Source organism: Drosophila bipectinata, chromosome 3R (assembly GCF_030179905.1).
Source record: "Drosophila bipectinata strain 14024-0381.07 chromosome 3R, DbipHiC1v2, whole genome shotgun sequence".
Classification (NCBI taxonomy): domain Eukaryota; kingdom Metazoa; phylum Arthropoda; class Insecta; order Diptera; family Drosophilidae; genus Drosophila; species Drosophila bipectinata.
The window spans coordinates 16,630,407-16,648,093 of NC_091739.1; the positions used below are offsets into that span (position 1 = coordinate 16,630,407).

Consider the following 17,687-nt stretch of genomic DNA (forward strand, 5'->3'; position numbering starts at 1 on the left):
GTTTTCTTTTTCCTTTCGCCTTTCTTAATTATGGCCAACATTTTTTGCTTGTCCTTCGCAAAGGACTCCCACGCATAAAAAAACAGCCGCAAAAGGATTGTCCTCTTTCATTTCCAAGAAACCAGGTCGGGTCTGCAAGTAAACCTACACAAAAACAATAAGAGACAAATACTGATAATAAAAACTAAAGAATATTAAACCCATAGATTATAATTCCGGGACATGGTTTGGACGTCCTAGAGAGGAGTACAGTATCCACGAATTTTTGTGCAAACAATTCGAGCATAATGTTCCCAGAGGGACCTGAGTAATTCTGCAACTGCTTCCCGCTTGTTGACAACATGTCAGAGCAAACAATGAAGCCAGGACTTTGTTTTTTATTGTTCGCTTAAGCTTTCTCATGGGTTCTATTTTTCCATCACAGTCCTTCTCAACGAGTTAAATGCATTTTTAATTGAAGCAACATCACGTTATTTTCCATCTACGAGACTAACTGAATGCTTTTTCACTTGCTTTTGACACCCACTATTGTTGGTATGAAAAGCGGGGTAACGGGACGTATACTTGATTTCACCCAAAGCTCCGAAAGAAGTTCGAAGAAAGAAGCTATTGAGGCAACTACTTCCGCGAAATGCACAATTGCTCCCTGCATCCATTTAACAGACGAATTTTAATTGACTGACTGAATTTTAATTGAATTAATAATTTAATTTAAAGAATCATGAAATATCTTATTAAATTTCCAGTTATGAGTTTTAAAAACATCCATATTCATATATATTTTTTTATATTTTTCCATCCATATTAATACATAACAACTTTGGTTACTTTTAACGTTTGTAGTTTAAAATACAATCCTTGGCTGAGTAAACAACTGCGACCGGCAATTAATAAAACAAAACGTAAAGTACATGTTTACCTTTTGTGGCCCTGTGATTTAAAAGGTACATGCAAAATTCCAGAATAACAATAACAAAGCCCGCAATTAAAAATACAAGCGTTGCATGAATGAGTACTAGTATGGTATTGTCTACAAAGGCTTCACTGTACGTCGCCAACGAGCCGCATGGGTGACTTGAGTGACTCAAAGCCCGAGGCCGTTTTTTCTTAGAGAAGTTTTAGGATCTTTTGTTGATTGTTGGTTTGGTGGAATAGCTTCCCACATAAATTTGCCGCCAGACGCACATAAATTTTCCCTATTTTGGCATTATGAGTGCGAAACGTTGGCTAAGATATACGGCGAGTGAAAAAATAAATCATTTCTGGATAAGATAACGTCCTGCATCCTGGTACAATCTTCAAGCTGTCTTGTCTGATTAGCTATTAAATTTCTCACCAGTACAAAACTCTTCTGCCATTTAATCTTTTAAAGTACACAAAGTGTGCTGTGAACTAAAATAATTTATTCAAATTAAATTGTGCCTCAAAATTGTGTGGCCAATAAAAACAGTATCGGCCTTCTTGGTGGCACATGTTGCCTATAAAAAAGCTCTCTCTGTTAACTTCGTTGTTTGGTTTATCCACTTTGAATTAGGTTTGATCAAATAAAATATCAAATTTATATGAAGTAATACAGTTACGAACCCGCAAGTCTTGTCCAAAATATCCAATATCCATTTCTGTAAAGCCAAATGCAATATAGAATAGGGCTATACATTGCTTTAATATCGTTTTGAAATTTTTCGAATTTTTTCCATTTTTTCACCCACAAAAATGTGGGTTTTCCCAACTTCCCCACTTTTGCTCCTTCCGATGGGCATAGCTCCTCCAATTCCTATCCGATTGGATCCTATCCTATCAGGAAATAAAGTACCATTTTGTAATCAGCGAACTCAGAAGCGACTTTCCTCATTCAAAACATTGCCTTAATAACGTTTTGAAATTTTTCGAATTTTTTCCATGGGTACCCCTACAAAAATGTGGGTTTTCCCAACTTCCCCACTTTTGCTCCTTCCGATGGCCATAGCTCTGCCAATTCGTATCCGATCAGGAAATAAAGTACCATGTTGTAATCAGCAGACTCAGAAGCGACTTTCCTCATTCAAAACATTGCCTTAATATCGTTTTGAAATTTTTCGAATTATTTCCAGGGGTACCCCTACAAAAATGTGGGTTTTCCCAACTTCCCCACTTTTGCTCCTTCCGATGGCCATAGCTCTGCCAATTCGTATCCAATCAGGAAATAAAGTACCATTTTGTAATCAGCAAACTCAGAAGCGACTTTCCACATTCAAAACATTACCTTAATATCGTTTTGAAATTTTTCGAATTTTTTCCAGGGGTACCCCTACAAAAATGTGGGTTTTCCCAACTTCCCCACTTTTGCTCCTTCCGATGGCCATAGCTCTGCCAATTCGTATCCGATCAGGAAATAAAGTACCATGTTGTAATCAGCAGACTCAGAAGCGACTTTCCTCATTCAAAACATTGCCTTAATATCGTACCATTTTGTAATCAGCAAACTCAGAAGCGACTTTCCACATTCAAAACATTGCCTTAATATCGTTTTGAAATTTTTCGAATTTTTTCCAGGGGTACCCCTACAAAAATGTGGGTTTTCCCAACTTCCCCACTTTTGCTCCTTCCGATGGCCATAGCTCTGCCAATTCGTATCCAATCAGGAAATAAAGTACCATTTTGTAATCAGCAAACTCAGAAGCGACTTTCCACATTCAAAACATTGCCTTAATATCGTTTTGAAATTTTTCGAATTATTTCCAGGGGTACCCCTACAAAAATGTGGGTTTTCCCAACTTCCCCACTTTTGCTCCTTCCGATGGCCATAGCTCTGCCAATTCGTATCCAATCAGGAAATAAAGTACCATTTTGTAATCAGCAAACTCAGAAGCGACTTTCCACATTCAAAACATTACCTTAATATCGTTTTGAAATTTTTCGAATTTTTTCCAGGGGTACCCCTACAAAAATGTGGGTTTTCCCAACTTCCCCACTTTTGCTCCTTCCGATGGCCATAGCTCTTCTAATTCCTATCCGATCAGGAAATGATGTACCATTTTGTAATCAGCAAACTCAGAAGCGACTTTCCTCATTCAAAACATTGCCTTAATATCGTTTTGAAATTTTTCCCCAATAAATTGCTAGTTTTTTGTCATTTTGTAATTAGCAATTGCAGGAGGGATTTTCCTTATTTAAATTGCTAATTATTAAACATTTCAATTTTAAAATTTGCATTTTAAAATGGGTTTGAGCGGGAATTTCGCCTTAGTATTAAAATACGACAAATTTCTCGTAGCCATTTCCTTTATCGATAACAAATGAATACCTAGCTTCCCTTTATGCCCACAGATGGCGCTGTAGCTGACCTGCACCTAAGAAAATAAGTTAAAATTAATCAAACTCAATCAGAGAACAAATAAGGGAATTGAATGGCAATCCTGATATGCAACCCAACGCTGCTAATGAAGAGGTGATCGGAGCGGTACCCAACTTGACCGTGGCGGATGACTGCCGAGTCGGTCAAGCCGATTAACGAGTCCAAAGGAGAGGCAACTCTTTGATGAGTAGTTTGCCCATCGCATCTACGCCAAGATTAGAGATTAGGAGATCAAAGTAATGAAACAACCCATTGATGTGGCGGCTGTGACTACGGAATTACCCGGAAAGCTTGATGTTTTGGCAGCTCTTTGCACTTTCAATGAAATAATTATAAAGAGCGTAGTAATGTTTTATTTTAAGACCTATTTTGTATAATTATTATTAATTTTTAATACATAGCCTAAATATATTATATAATAAAAACGCTGATAAAGAATTTGAGTTTCCCGCTTCACGCCACCGATTGTTTAGTATTTTTTGTTATCGTTTTTAATACTCACCAGCTGTTAGAAGCGCCAATGTGTCTTCCTCGGTCTTGGTCACACAACGTTGCAGTGCAAGAGAGACAGAGACAAAATTACAATAGCCGCAATACTAATGTCTGACAAAATTGTAAGTAAATTGTTGATAACAAAATAAAACCAATTAATTTAGGCCTCCCGTAAAAAGTGCTCAACAGGGAATCGCACAGATATCCTTCACCAATTGCGCGAGCAGATGTATTCCGGAAAACGGCAAACTAAATTGGCCGCTGTGATTTGTGTTTGTTGTTGTTGCTTTTGGCCGCCGCAGTCGTTGGCCAAAAAATGAAAAAAAAATATATTTCTACAACTTATAGCCTTGACAAGTGCAGGCGAAAATGTGGCCCCAAGAAATTGAGGTAGTCTTCAAATATATGCAAAAATATGGACTGCACTGTTTGACCGGAAAAGTTGGGAACGGGAAAAATAAGCTACACCATGACTTGTAGATTTTGGATGTAAAATGCAGTCTAGTCGAAAAATGAGCAAGGGGAGGGAGGGATTGTCTAAAATTGAGAGCAAAATCCAAATAAATTAATAATTAAACAGTAGGGTGAGACAAGTATATCAATTACATGTATGATTAAAGGTTTATGTGAATAAAGGCTTACGTGGTTGTTTATTGCATCAGATTGTGTACGTTGTTTCTAGGATACAGTCATCTGATTCCTGATCTGATTGGCAACAAAAAAAATAGAAAGTTATAGTTACTGATAAGTCTTCTAGATACTTAAAAATGGACAAAGTTCTGCCAGCAATTGTCCTTTTTGATATAAGATTAAGGACACTGTCGCTGTCCATAAAGCTCCAATATGTAAACTGAACGGAAAAACTTTAATTTCTTCCAATAACAAAGCCCTCTTGACTAATATGAGCTACCAACCAATTGAGCTATTCACTTATGCGGAAATGAAAAGAAAAGCTAAAGAAATGTCTCTATTGTTAAATAAAAATCTCTTCCTAACAATGCACTCTTTTTGGCAATGCTTTGGATTTTGTTTAGAAAGCGCTGCCAACAAAATGCTCAGTCCATTTCGCGCCTTCATGACGTACAGCCGAAATCACTAAAGAAATAAGCCTTTTTAGGCTTTAGTAGCTCTTAAGCTACATTTAACACCCCCCGAAAACCAAGTCACCCAGACCACCTCCTCCCCACTTGACCCCTGAATCCAACCCTTAACCGCCCCCAAAGAATTCACCCAATAGCCATGGCAAGTGCACCTTTGCTGCTCGAACACTTCATCTACAAAAAGCGCAATTTCGTCTACGCCTTTGTGCGCCATCGTTTATTTGTGTTATGCAAACAATCGGTGGGACTACCAGTTGGAAGAATTTTAATCAAAAAACTAATATTTTTAATCCGCATTTTACAGCTAATACGCGTCCAGTCTGCGGAGGGCATCAAGCGCATCGAGATCTCGCCCAAGTCCAACCTAAAGCAACTCTATGACAGCGTCCAGAATGCCCTAAAGGTCGATGGGTTCGGGCTCTTCAAGGAGCGCAATTGCATCACAGAGCTCCAGGCCAATGGCACTCAGCTGGTTGGTAACACCCTGAAGCATGGCGACATGGTCTACCTAAAACAGATGGCTGGCACCTCGTCGCGTGTAAGTTAATTGCTTTCCATTCCAACCATTAAAATCTATTCAGATGCGTCTTTCATTTTCGCAGCGCACTAGTACCACGGTCTTGGACAGCCAAGCGTTCAAGAACAGTGTCCCCGCCGAAAAGTTGAGCAACAGTAACACCACAACACGTCCTTCTATCAGCGTTGTCGAGGATGAGGTGGACCAACTTCTGAGCAAGACGGATGGCACCATCAAGCGGGAACGCGATAGCAAACTGTAAGACTTATTGTGATATTGATGATATATTAAGTCTTAACTCCCTTTATGTTTTAGGTGCCACCACAATGCAAATGGGCGTTGCGTCCATTGCTCTGCCCTGGAGCCCTATGACGAATCCTACCTGAAGGAGCAGAACATCAAGCACTTGTCCTTTCATTCGTACATCCGCAAGCAGACCTCGGGCATGGGCCAAGGAAAATACTTTGTCTTCGATGATATCAACTGTCGCATCAAGCCCGGCTGTCGTGAGCACCCGCCATGGCCCAAAGGCATCTGTTCCAAATGCCAACCGTCGGCCATCACCCTGAACCGTCAGACATACCGTCATGTGGACAACGTCATGTTCGAAAACACCAAAATCGTGGAACGATTTCTCAACTACTGGCGCACCACGGGCCATCAGCGCATGGGGTATCTGTATGGAACTTACGAGCAGCACGCCGACGTACCGCTGGGTATCCGCGCTAAGGTAGCGGCCATTTATGAGCCGCCACAGGAATCCACTCGAGATTCAATCAACATCCAGCCAGACGAGGGAGCCGATGATGTGGAGGCTGTTGCCACGGCCTTGGGCCTAAAGAAGGTGAGTTTAGATTTTAAGACTTTATTGCTACGTTGCTCATTCAATTTTTACCATAGATTGGCTGGATTTTTACTGATCTCATCACAGAGGATGCTAGTGTGGGCACTGTCAAACAGATCCGTGGCATCGAGACGCACTTCCTCACAGCCCAGGAGTGCATTACTGCGGGCGAACTGCAGAATCGTCATCCGAATCCATGTAAATATGCCTCAAACGGCGTCTTTGGCTCAAAATTCGTGACTATTTGTGTGACGGGTAAGGAGAATCCTTATTTTTCATAGGCCTCTTAAATGAAATAACCTTTTGATTCATTTAGGAGATAATACCAAGCAAGTGCACATGGAAGGATATGCTGTTTCGGCCCAGTGCATGGCATTGGTGCGTGATAATTGTCTAATACCAACTAAGGATGCGCCAGAGCTTGGCTATGTGCGTGAATCGACGGACAAACAATATGTTCCAGATGTTTTCTATAAGGTAAGTCCTAAAGCCTGAATTTCCCCCAAAAATAAGCAGTTGTTTGGCAACATTTATTGAATTATTTATCACACATATACACACCAATAATTTGCATATTTAGACATCGATGAAAATGGGTTTTGTTTTCTATAAACTACCAATGACAATCTTTTCCTATAATTACCAATTAAACGCTCAACTGCTTTACTTCCGTTTCTTCTGGGTTTGTACTACACATCATTGCTCCGAGATATCTAGCATTCCATTACTGTATCTTGGCGATGGTTCACACCGTAATACATACATATGTTTATGATTATTAGATATTAATTAAAATGATTAACCTAAAGCCTTTTGAGCATCAAACCAATCACAATCTCAATGAAGTTTTCTAAAACCTCCAATATGCACTATTCTTTTCACTTAACCTTTAGGGTTTTCCAATCAATTCTATCTAATATTTGTAAACTAAATGTTGGAACTATGATCTCGTTTCAATTTTGATTTAAAAACAACATATTTATAATTAGTGTTGAGAGTTATAAGCGGTTTCTTATGGCTGGTTTCACATAGGTCGTTTGTTTTCATTAAATCACATATAGAGCCTATATTGTGGCTACACCAAATGCAAATATACACATATATAGACATTGAACATCAGATATATTTTTGTTTTGATACATATTTATTTATTTATTGTGTATGATAGATAATTGTAATTTCACCTTTTTCATGATTTGAGAATACTGCTCTGTACTGTGCTCTGTACTAAAGTTTCTTTTATAATTTCACATTTATTTTAACATTATTGTAGCTAATTTTCTATGTCCAGGTATCGTCGTAGCGCTTAGACTGCAACAAGTGCTTGTCTTTCCTTAAAAAATATATCATGAATATGCGGAGTTTTTTTTTTTTGAAGAATTTCCGAATAAAATGTTGAGTTACATACCTATTTTGATATACATGGTTATTCGTAGGTGTGGTGTGTGTGTGTTTTAAATAGCATCCAAAAGATTTTATATATTTGACTTGTAAACGGCTTATAAAAATGTTCTTAGTCTGTCTCAAAAATTGTCTTTTGTTTTCTCTTGTATTTGGTTTTAAAATTTTACATTTTCGGACGAGAGTATAAAGCGTGCAAATTTGTTTACAAAAATTCATACCCAGAACAATATATGACCGAAAAGTAGGTTAAAATATAGTGTCCTGTTTTCTTACAATTTTGAAGAATTTCTATGCGCTGTGTACTCGCCACAATTCCGGATCACGGTCTTAACTGCTGGTCGTCCCATGGCATCTCCGGAGGCTGCTATTTTCTCCACAACCTCAATGCCTTCGATGATGTATCCAAAAATGGCCGTAAATAAGCGCATCTCTCTGAGCACCAACCGAAACTGACTGCCCACATAGCCGCCGTTGTCCTGTCTTTTCTGGCCTCTTCGTATGCCAATGGTGCCCCGGTAGGCCAGCAGACCCGTGTCCTCCGGCATAAAGTAACGTTCGACGAAAGCCGAGTGTCCTCCCCGTCCGTGGTTTGTCTCGAAATCCCCACTGATTACGCTCTCATCCGCCCAGGCTTGAAAAATTGCGCATCCCCGATAGCCGAAGCCAAAGTCGTGTCGGATGAGGGCCCCAAAGTTTTCCGCCATCCGGGGAGCAGCATCTGGTCGCACCTCGATTAGAACATTCCCGGCCATTTTTCCTGCTGTTTCCAGTTCCATATAATAGATGGGATAACAATGAATGGACGGCAGACGGATAATGCTTACCAAAGTTCTTGGCTCGGATCTAGACTTGTCCTCCGGGTCCTGGTCCGGTTCCTGCTTAGGTTCTCGCTTCTCCCTGGTGTAATTGGTATTTCTGTCGTTGTTATTGGTGGTGTTGCTATTCCGTCTTTCGTTCGATCGGTGAAAGTACTCCTCCTTAACCATGGCGTAATAGGTATTGGGGGCCGACTGGGCCGACAAGTTCTGATATTGCGGTATATGTTGTTGGAACTTTGTTTCTTTTGGTGGCCCCAGATTTGACAGTTGATGCTTTTGCTTCTGAATGCGATCCTCTTCCAGCTGCTCCTGCTGCTCCAGCAGAGCCCTGTATCCCGGATTTTGATGAATTCGCAAGTCGCACAGTCTCTGGTTCGTGGGAGACTGTTGCTGCTGCCTAGCATAGTAGTTTTGAATTTGCAGCTCTAACTGCCGATTCAATCGACCCGCCATATTTGGTTGACTTGGCTCCCAGTGCTGGTGACGTTGTGGTGGCATCTCCGCCTGTGGCTGCATCTGCGGTTGTGGCGGCCTCTGCAGAACCTGCAACTCCAAGCTGAGGCGATTATAGTTCTGTTCAAACAACTGAGCCGCCGGATTGCTGCTGTGCGAGGATCTGCTACTTGCCGAACCCGAGGATCCCACAGAGCCTGAACGGTCCGAATAGTTTTCGTACCGGGCAAAGCACCGCTGCAATGTCTGCATCACCGGATCCTGCATCATATCCATATTAGGGAGAGGCTCAAATACTTTAATATCCCGGCGTTGCGGATTGAAGTTTGGTGGGATTACCGCTCGCAGCGACTGGGGCAACCGCTCGGGGAGCGGTGAAGGAATCCGGCATAGTGGGGGAAGCATGTTCTGCTGCAACTCATGCCAGTAGGCCCACACACAATAGTTGGTAAGGATGAGGGCCGGTGGCGGATCCACGTTATGCGGAATGGGGCCCGGCCGAGTCCAGCTGCGCAGCTTTAAGAGCCTCTGGTTGATATCCTCAAACTCCAATACCTTCATACCATTTTCTTGGATTGCTGCCCGCATCCGGCATTGAAGATGAATCTCTACCAGCAGAGAGTTGTATCGTTGGCGCTGCTCATACAGTTTGTAGATTAACTGAACCATGTCGTTTTCCCGAATATGTCCGGTGGGTCGGTTTATGTCCTCAGTGTGGGCTATCCAGCCGCGCATCTGGCAAGCCATCAACGACGGCTTGTGGTCCAACATGACGCGCTTGGTGTGCAACTGGACGTGGTTGCACGCCTCAACCACCTGCCGCATGAGGCTCATGTCGCGCACGGCATATTCGTCAGCCTTGGTGGCGAGAACCTTGATCTTGCCCAGCTCGATGTCAAATAGCTGACGCAGCAGCAGCGTGTAGTCCATCTGGCGGGTCAAACGGTGCCCGAAGTGCAGCAGGCCTTCGGTGCAGTCGCGGCACAGCAGGCGCTTGCAGTTGTGGCACCAAATAGTACTCGGCATGCCATGTAACATGCATGGTTCGTTGTAGGTGCCCAAAAATTTTTTTATGTCGATCCCCGCTAGCCAGTTGGAATCCCCATCGCCGGGTATTAGGGCCTCCACTTCGTTAACTTGGGTGTCGCCACGTCCGCTCGAGAAGCCCAAAATGGCGCGGCCCAAAAGTAAAGCCGGCATTTCCCGAAGAAGGAACATAATGTGAACCGGCTCCAGCACTTTCTCTAGTTGCGTGTGGATTCCGCACAGGGGGCACTTGCACTCCTGACACTCTAGATTCGCCCCAAATTGGTTTTGCATTAGGCAGTTTCCGCAAAAATTATGCTGGCAGGCCAACTCTTTAGGCACCACCCCGGCGCTAAAATTGTAGCGTCGCCGACAAAGTCCACAACTGAGAAGCGGCACCAATTCTGACGGAATTTCCATTTTTTCCAATTTGATAGTTTTCTCTAAAATAAAATTAAAAATATATATGTTTGAATCAGAGGTCGGAGATAATTATCCTAATTATAAGGAGACCTCTAGATTAGCTTTAAAATTGGTACCCCGACTTCTGATTTTGAATCCGAAAAAGTTTCCTGAGTCAAAAATTCCTTCAACTTCAGTTTGTTTGTGGGATTACCTTTCTGCTCCTTCCAGACGAAAGGAGCACTTCCTGGAGCTAGTTAGTTGTAAGTCTGCGGCCTAATTCCTCGCCCGCGAACCCTTGAGAAACTTTTTCGCCGTGTGGCAGTTATTGAGACTTTGTTCTAAGCCCTGTAATCAAAGTTTCTTTTGGCCAAAGACACCCAAAATTGTAGGCCTTTTTGAGGGTCAAGAAGATGAGAAACTTGGCTTAATACGGAGGAAAAAAAGTCACAACTGGACAAATTTTTAATCAAATCGAAAACTTTGTTGGATGAGCCACATGGTGTTCTATTTTGGTAGCTTAGTTAGGTGGCATAGGCTAAGGATATTAATTAATATTCCATTCAACTCAAGTACAGCGCAAAAAATTAGTGGTCCTGATTTGAACACTTGTAGCCTGTGCAGCTTTAAAATTCTCTTGCTTTGTTGAATAAATGTTCCGAGAACTGTAGGCTTACTTAAACCAGAGCCTTCTATGTGTTATTCCCTTTTCATTATGCCTTATGCCATAATACACCTGTCACACGGAAGGCTTCAAACACCTTGTTTATTTTTGCTTCCATCTCGAATTTCCTTGGTTTTCCGGCCTACGAATTCCTTTCCATGCCATTGGAGAACAAGGAGCACGTTTGTCGCATTTCTTACGGCTATTTTGTTTTCTGTTTATTATTCACTTTTCCCTTGTACTTTTTTAGTCTTTAGGTTTTAGTCTTCTTGCCGCTTTATTTGCAATTATGCAAATGTCTGAAGCCGTCTGCAGCTTCAGCAATTATCGTGTGGAGGTCCACTTGCATATGGCAAATAAAAAATGGGACCCACCTTTTTACATTCATCTCTTAAGCATACTTTTTGCCACCCCAGCGATGGGGTACGATGTGTGAATTGAAATAAAAAAAAAGAGGAAGGAATTCCTGTGCCAGCGCTGATGTTCGAGTATCCTTGACATAAATTCATATTTATGGCAATTTATTTTGTCACCCTGAAGAGATGTGTTTAGAATATAATACTCTTTTTTTTTTTAAGCCTCCCAAATTCTGGTAATTGTTTACATGTCAGAAAATAAAGTCGGCAAAAGGTTCATGTCCTTTAAGCGAGACTCTCACTGGCACTCTCGTGTCATTACTTTAGCGGAAAATAAAACGGCCAGTGCCAGAGGACAGTGACAGATTTTAGTGGCTTTTGGTGGTTTGTTTAACTGGTAGCTTCTACCAAGTTGACTATAAATTAACCGCCTGACGTCTGTCAACGTTATTCAGGATTAACTTGCCTTTGCCGCTCTAACAATTCCCAAATTAGTGTACGTGCTACTGTGAAATGTGTAATATTTCCAGGTAGATGCCACAGAAACTGCTCCAATGTTATATTCCCCAGGTATTCTTAACTAAGTTATATTTTAAATAGCCATACCCTAATATGTTGCTTTAAGATGAAATCCAATTTTTGTATAAAATTCTACTCCTTGCTATTTTTTTGCAGCCTTTTCTATTAAATTGTAGTTCCAAGTAAAGCTATTGAATTACCTTTGTTCAAAAAATAGCATGCAACTACATACAAATAAAGCTGAGAGTGTGAGGTGGTTTGTGATTATTTTTCATAGGAACTGCAGGATTTATGAGCAGGAATTTAATTTTGGCTTTACCCATTCGTTTTTTTTTATTAAAGTCTCTGACAAAGGGTATTGATGTACTAATATTTCCTTTAATCATGAAATATTTTTTCGGTTCTTCATTATTTTCACATATTTTTACATTCTGTTCTGATGAAATGCTGTCACATCCTAGCAACGGAATTAATTTTGGTTTCTGGGTAAGATTACCAACCTGCAGTTGTTGGGACGTGTATCTATAAATTTTTAATTCGCCTGTTGCATATTTCCATGTCTGTTGGGACGCTCCCCAGGGTGAGCGTAGGAAATCACCTATTGTCTGAACACGGAACACGTATGTCTGCCTACTTATTTATAGCTAATGTCGAAAAACCTTTTGCTTTAACGCATGCAATTCCCAAATGAAATTAAAAGTTTTTGGAGCTTGGCTGCTGTTTTGGGTAATTTTGTACTATGGAAAAATAGAAACTCTAGAGGTGTTTGTGGCGAACGGATTGTAATTAATAAATTGTGTACGTAAACATTTAAAAGGCTTTCTAGGGGATTTTTGCTTTCATTATCCAACAAGCGCTCAGATTTCAATGTACACCCCCGCTATGCACCTACGCTCGCATTCTGTAAAATCTACGGAAAATTCCGGCGTAGCATTCACAGAATTACCGTAAATTTTTGAAGGTCGAATATCGCTATTTTCTGGAAAATCAATTTTCCCTAGCATTTGGCTTTAAATCGCAGTGGAAAAAGGGAAAATCTGCAAATCGATAAGCAATGGGCGCCCTGGTTTGTGGCTCATTGTCAGTGCCTTTTGGCTATTGGCCTGGCTAACTGACTAACACTGACTTTCTGGCTTGCGGTTTTTACATCTGGGCCTTGTGGGCGACAATAAAATTTTAGCGTATTTGTGTGTCACCTTGTACGGTTCTTATAGCCTTCTCCTGTTCCGGCTCCTTCTCCCTTCATGAAAGGACTCTAGCGTACGTAAATGACCCTTTGCTAATTGCCATAAACGGACTGGGCCATGGCTATAATTGGTTCCCTTCATTTTTATGACACTAGAAACGTGCTGAGAATTTTTTCTGGCCATATGGTCAAGTTGAAAGAGCTTTATATTAGCGAAATCCTTATTAATCCTGAAGATTTTGTCTTCAACTATCATCAAAGCCTAGTGTTAATCGGAAATAGAATCTAAAAACTAAGAGAATCCCATACTCCCCTTACTCAGGTTATCCAATGAGCTGACAAATAATTAGCATACTTTTACGGGCAATCGACCTTTTTTGATTGATGGCCCTTGGCCCGGCGGCAATTCGGTGCTCTACTGCTCTGCCAGACTTCAATCATGCAAATTAACCTTCAGCTTGTCAAATTCCGTACTAATCAAAGCCAAACTTTGATGGATGCGAAATGGAATGCTACTCTCTAGTCACTGGCATGTGCATGTGTTTGCCCAAATCAGTCGGGGTGAAGGTCTGCATCCGTTGAGATATGCTAATGAGTCCTTCATGTGAAAATATCAAAGGAAATAAACAGAAGTTTTTCACAAAATTGTCGTGTATCTTTCCTACTCTTATGATGTTTAGAGAAATGAGAAATTTATTTCACATTTTTTTGTTTATTTACTTTGCAATTATATTAATGGCACTTTATTGGAAAACCACTTGTTTACCAAAGCTTACCGTTGATTTGTTTCGGCTTTATTAGACTCACTCATTAAATACAAATACTAGTGTTTATTCATTGTTTTGTTTTTTTTTTTTTGTTTAAAATGCACAGGAACTTGATTGTTTGCTTGTATTATTCGGTTTATATTTCACCTTTAAAATGCATAAAAAATATGTAGCTTGTTCGGTTTTGATTATTGTAATTGAATTGTACTGGCTGGCGCACATATTTGCTGGAATTAATTTTTTTCCTTTTTTGTGCACTTGCACGAGGTGAAAGCTTTGAATATTTTACTTTCACTTTTCGGTCTGATTTTCTTCTTGAGACTGGGACCAGCTGTCTGATGTTTTTCTGTTTCCTGCTCGGCCTCAAGCACACCTCCAGTCTGCTCCGCTTGCTCCTTCGGGGGGGACAGTGGCTGGGACTGCAATCGTAGTTGCTCCTTGTGTTGCTGATGTAGTTGACGTGATTTAAATGCAGCATTGCTGAGCTGCCAGCTGCTGGCCAGGGCCCGCAGAGCCACTGGCTTGGTGTGCTGCTGCTGATAGCTGGGCGCTGCACTGGCCAATCCCGCCGAGCTCTCCGGGGTGGTCGATAGCGTGGACGAGGCGACTGCCGTCCAAAACATAATTAATTAGCTGCTTATTGCTGATGCCACACATTGAAAACATATTCTTCTCCCCGAACATCTTACGCCAAAATAAATCCACTTTAAAACCAAAAAAATGTTAAATCCGAGTTTAAAAAAATTGGCTGCGGTTAAACTAAATGATTGGCGCGATTTGAAACTAATATTTTCCGATGGGCTCGTCCTGCCCTGTTCGAGTCGTTGGCCAAATGCAGTCTCGTTTCGGCTGGAAGGACCTTTTATAGACACGAGGAAAGAGCTTGAAAAGCTCATCGAATCTCTCTCTCGTCGAGCACCAGCCAATGTCAATGTCAAGCTCTTCGCTGTTTGGTCCTTTGGTTTGTGCATTTCCCACAAAATAACAGGATTAATGGTTGCGATTTCAATCATAGGAACTAGGCATAGTTTATAGTTTAAACTTTAAAGAGATATTGAAATGAGGACACTTCTATGACATAGGGAGTATGAGAACATTGCATGTTCAAGCCAAGGATATTCGAAAATCCCATGTTAAGGTTTTTAAAGATAAAGGCCCTTCGATTACTTGTCCAAAATGTAATTAGATTTAGACACCATTTCTAATCAATGCACCTACTCGATGTCCAAAGAGGTTTTGTGTTTTTGGGCTTCAGTTTGATTTTCATTCATAATCAGTGAGGCATTTACGAGTGCAGAGTTACTGATAAATGGTTTTCATTGATGACTGCCTCAAATTCTCAAATGCAGGTCGAGTAAGTGAAAGGTTTCTTTTGTTTTCATTGTTCAATGGGTTAATTAACAAGGACCTTATTCCCAGTATTTCAACCTTCCAGGTTACTGAAATAGCCCATTGTTTTTCAAACTACATCCATTCAATTTGTGTGAATTCAATTTTCCAGGATGGCCATGCATGCCTCTTAAGGCTTATCGTAAAAGTTGCATAGATATTTTGTGCCACTTCGAAAAGTTGCACTTTTGATCGTCCTTTTGTTGCTGAAAGTCCTGTGATTCAATAAATTCCACTCAGTATCCACGAGTATCTCATTCCGAATCCCTGCCTACGGGATTTATTTATCGTAGTGAGATGCTAATTAACTTTGGCAGCGAATGCATTGTTTGACGTGATAATTGTTGACTGTCGCAAACAACCTTTTTTTCGCTGGACAATTAAATTGTATTTTTTTTTAACAAAATGTTATTTTCAGACTGCGAAAAAATAACTTAATAAGTGTCTGATTTATGTCCAGCTTATTTGTTCAATTGTTTTCATTGTTGTGCACTGGGTTTCAGTAATCCGGTGAAAGTAGTTTCATTTCAATGACTGTCCTATCTCTTGTCAAATCATGTTAGCCAACTATTGCAATTAGATTAAGGCTGCCACCAACTTGATTCGCTTCCGAACTGAAGTTTGCCTCAAATGCAAATTCCAGCCTGGCATTGAAGTTATAATATGGTTATGTCAAAAGGATGTACATCCGGTTCAGAGTGTATTTTAAAAGCCTTTGTTTCTACCTTTAATGGACTTCGCTATATTTACCATCGTTGTTAATTAACTTGTGCAAGTGCAACTGATGCATGATGCTATTTAATGACATCCCCACCCATCAGTTGCTTTTAATCGTAAAATAGCAAATAGGTGACACCAATTTATGGGCTATGAAAACCATTGAAAAATCAGAGGAAATATAGGACAGATATCGAATAAAGGGGACGTATGGGATTTTCATCACAGAAAAAGCGACTTTTTATAAAATAATAATTAATCTGGCAGGGCATAAACTAAAATATATACATTAAACTTTTAAACAATTTAAAAAAATCCAAATACAATTTACAAAGTCAGGACTAGGTCAGTTACTATGTATTTTTAGGTAACCCTGAGTTACTTTTCTTCGCTCTTAGCCAGATCTTAGATGAGCCAAGGTCTCTGACGAGCTAACAGGTTGCCAGGCGGAAAGCTTTTCTCAGAGAGCCGAATATATGGCTCGGATGGGAACAGAAAAAAAGTGTCGCGCGTCAGCAACGTTTTTGCTTCAATTCTAGGCCAGAATTTCTGGCCCAAATCGTATGTAGGTCACTGGGCCACGCTATTACTGCCCCACAACTAATACGTACATTCGATGCTTTTTTCTCCTTTTTTTTTTGGGTCCTTTAGGAAAAAGACCAGTACGGCAATGAAGTGCAACGGTTGGCACGACCCCTCCCCGTGGAGTATCTTCTGGTGGATGTGCCCGCCTCTACGCCCCTGCAGCCGCAGTACACCTTCACCGAGTACGACAAACGCCAGCCGTTTCCCATCGAGAACCGCTACATCGACGGTCACCTGCAGGACTTCAATGCGCTGAGCTGCTATCTCTCCGCCTGGGGCGAGGAGGAGTTCCTCGAAGCCGTCTCCGACTTCCACCTGCTGGTCTACCTCTACAAGATGGACATGCTGCCGCTGCGCCAGCACATGAGTCTGCTCCTGGAGGCGGTGCGCACAAAGAATCCCAACCAGGCCGCCCATTTCAAGGACGAGGAGGTGTGGAAGCTGCTAGAGTCGCTAATCCAGGCCAGTTCCGGAGGCAGTGGGTATGTATCTTAAAGACTATCGTCATAGACATTTCTAAAATTAAACGATTTTATTTTGAATTTCAGTGGCACCACCAGTTATCCCAGCGGTGGGGCAGCGGCGAATGCTGGGGCTTCAGGATCGGACGCCATGGACCTAGACGCCAACACCTGGACATGCAACCACTGCACCTTCATCAATCGTGGCGAGCTCACATCCTGTGAAATCTGCTCTCTACCCAGATAAGGATTCCCAAACATGAAAATTCCGCGTTGTGCAGCCGGGATACAAAAATTCAAAATTCTGGCGTAAAAACAAACTAAAGATTCAATCATACTTACTTATAGCAGCAGTTGGAAGACATGTAGTATCCCTTAAAAATACACACACCCGAACCCCAAACCTCCTACCCACACACACACAAAAAAGCACTCAGATCAGTGTAAAGGGATATTGAATAAACGCAAAACTTTGTGCGACTGTCTCGCACTCTCTATATTCAAGGATATATATGTGTAAACATGTACGTGTAAGAATTTTATAAAATAAAACAAAAAAAATATGAGAAGAGAAAAAATTTAATTTATTTTTAAATAAATTTCAATTGTTGAGAAGTCGTTTTGTTGGTATTTTTATTTTGCTAATTACAGTA

The 17,687-nt window shown here is 41.0% G+C and overlaps 3 protein-coding genes across 4 annotated transcripts; 1 reads left to right on the forward strand and 2 right to left on the reverse strand.

Annotated features, from left to right (window-relative positions):
- The first annotated feature begins 3,865 nt into the window (after window positions 1–3,865).
- Window positions 3,866–17,647, forward strand: Npl4 (nuclear protein localization 4). Of its 2 annotated transcripts, none has more exons than XM_070281973.1 (8): window positions 3,866–3,948; window positions 5,231–5,464; window positions 5,529–5,701; window positions 5,759–6,287; window positions 6,344–6,542; window positions 6,604–6,764; window positions 16,640–17,055; window positions 17,122–17,647. In XM_070281973.1, the coding sequence occupies exons 1-8, from the start codon at window positions 3,934–3,936 to the stop codon at window positions 17,279–17,281; spliced, it is 1,887 nt and encodes a 628-aa protein (XP_070138074.1). In that variant the 5' UTR covers window positions 3,866–3,933; the 3' UTR covers window positions 17,282–17,647. The 2 variants fall into 2 exon arrangements, with proteins under 2 accessions (XP_070138074.1, XP_043067831.1); XM_043211896.2 differs by lacking the exon at window positions 3,866–3,948 and adding an exon at window positions 5,048–5,167.
- On the reverse strand, window positions 7,580–11,172 carry LOC108130468 (uncharacterized). Its single transcript, XM_043212238.2, has 2 exons — window positions 11,127–11,172; window positions 7,580–10,431 (listed from the first exon to the last, which is right to left on the reverse strand). The coding sequence occupies exons 1-2, from the start codon at window positions 11,170–11,172 to the stop codon at window positions 7,961–7,963; spliced, it is 2,517 nt and encodes an 838-aa protein (XP_043068173.1). The 3' UTR covers window positions 7,580–7,960.
- Window positions 14,003–14,549, reverse strand: LOC108130474 (uncharacterized). Its single transcript, XM_043211895.2, has one exon. It carries the CDS (start codon window positions 14,503–14,505, stop codon window positions 14,116–14,118), a length of 390 nt encoding a protein of 129 aa, XP_043067830.1. The 5' UTR covers window positions 14,506–14,549; the 3' UTR covers window positions 14,003–14,115.
- Window positions 17,648–17,687: the final 40 nt, after the last annotated feature.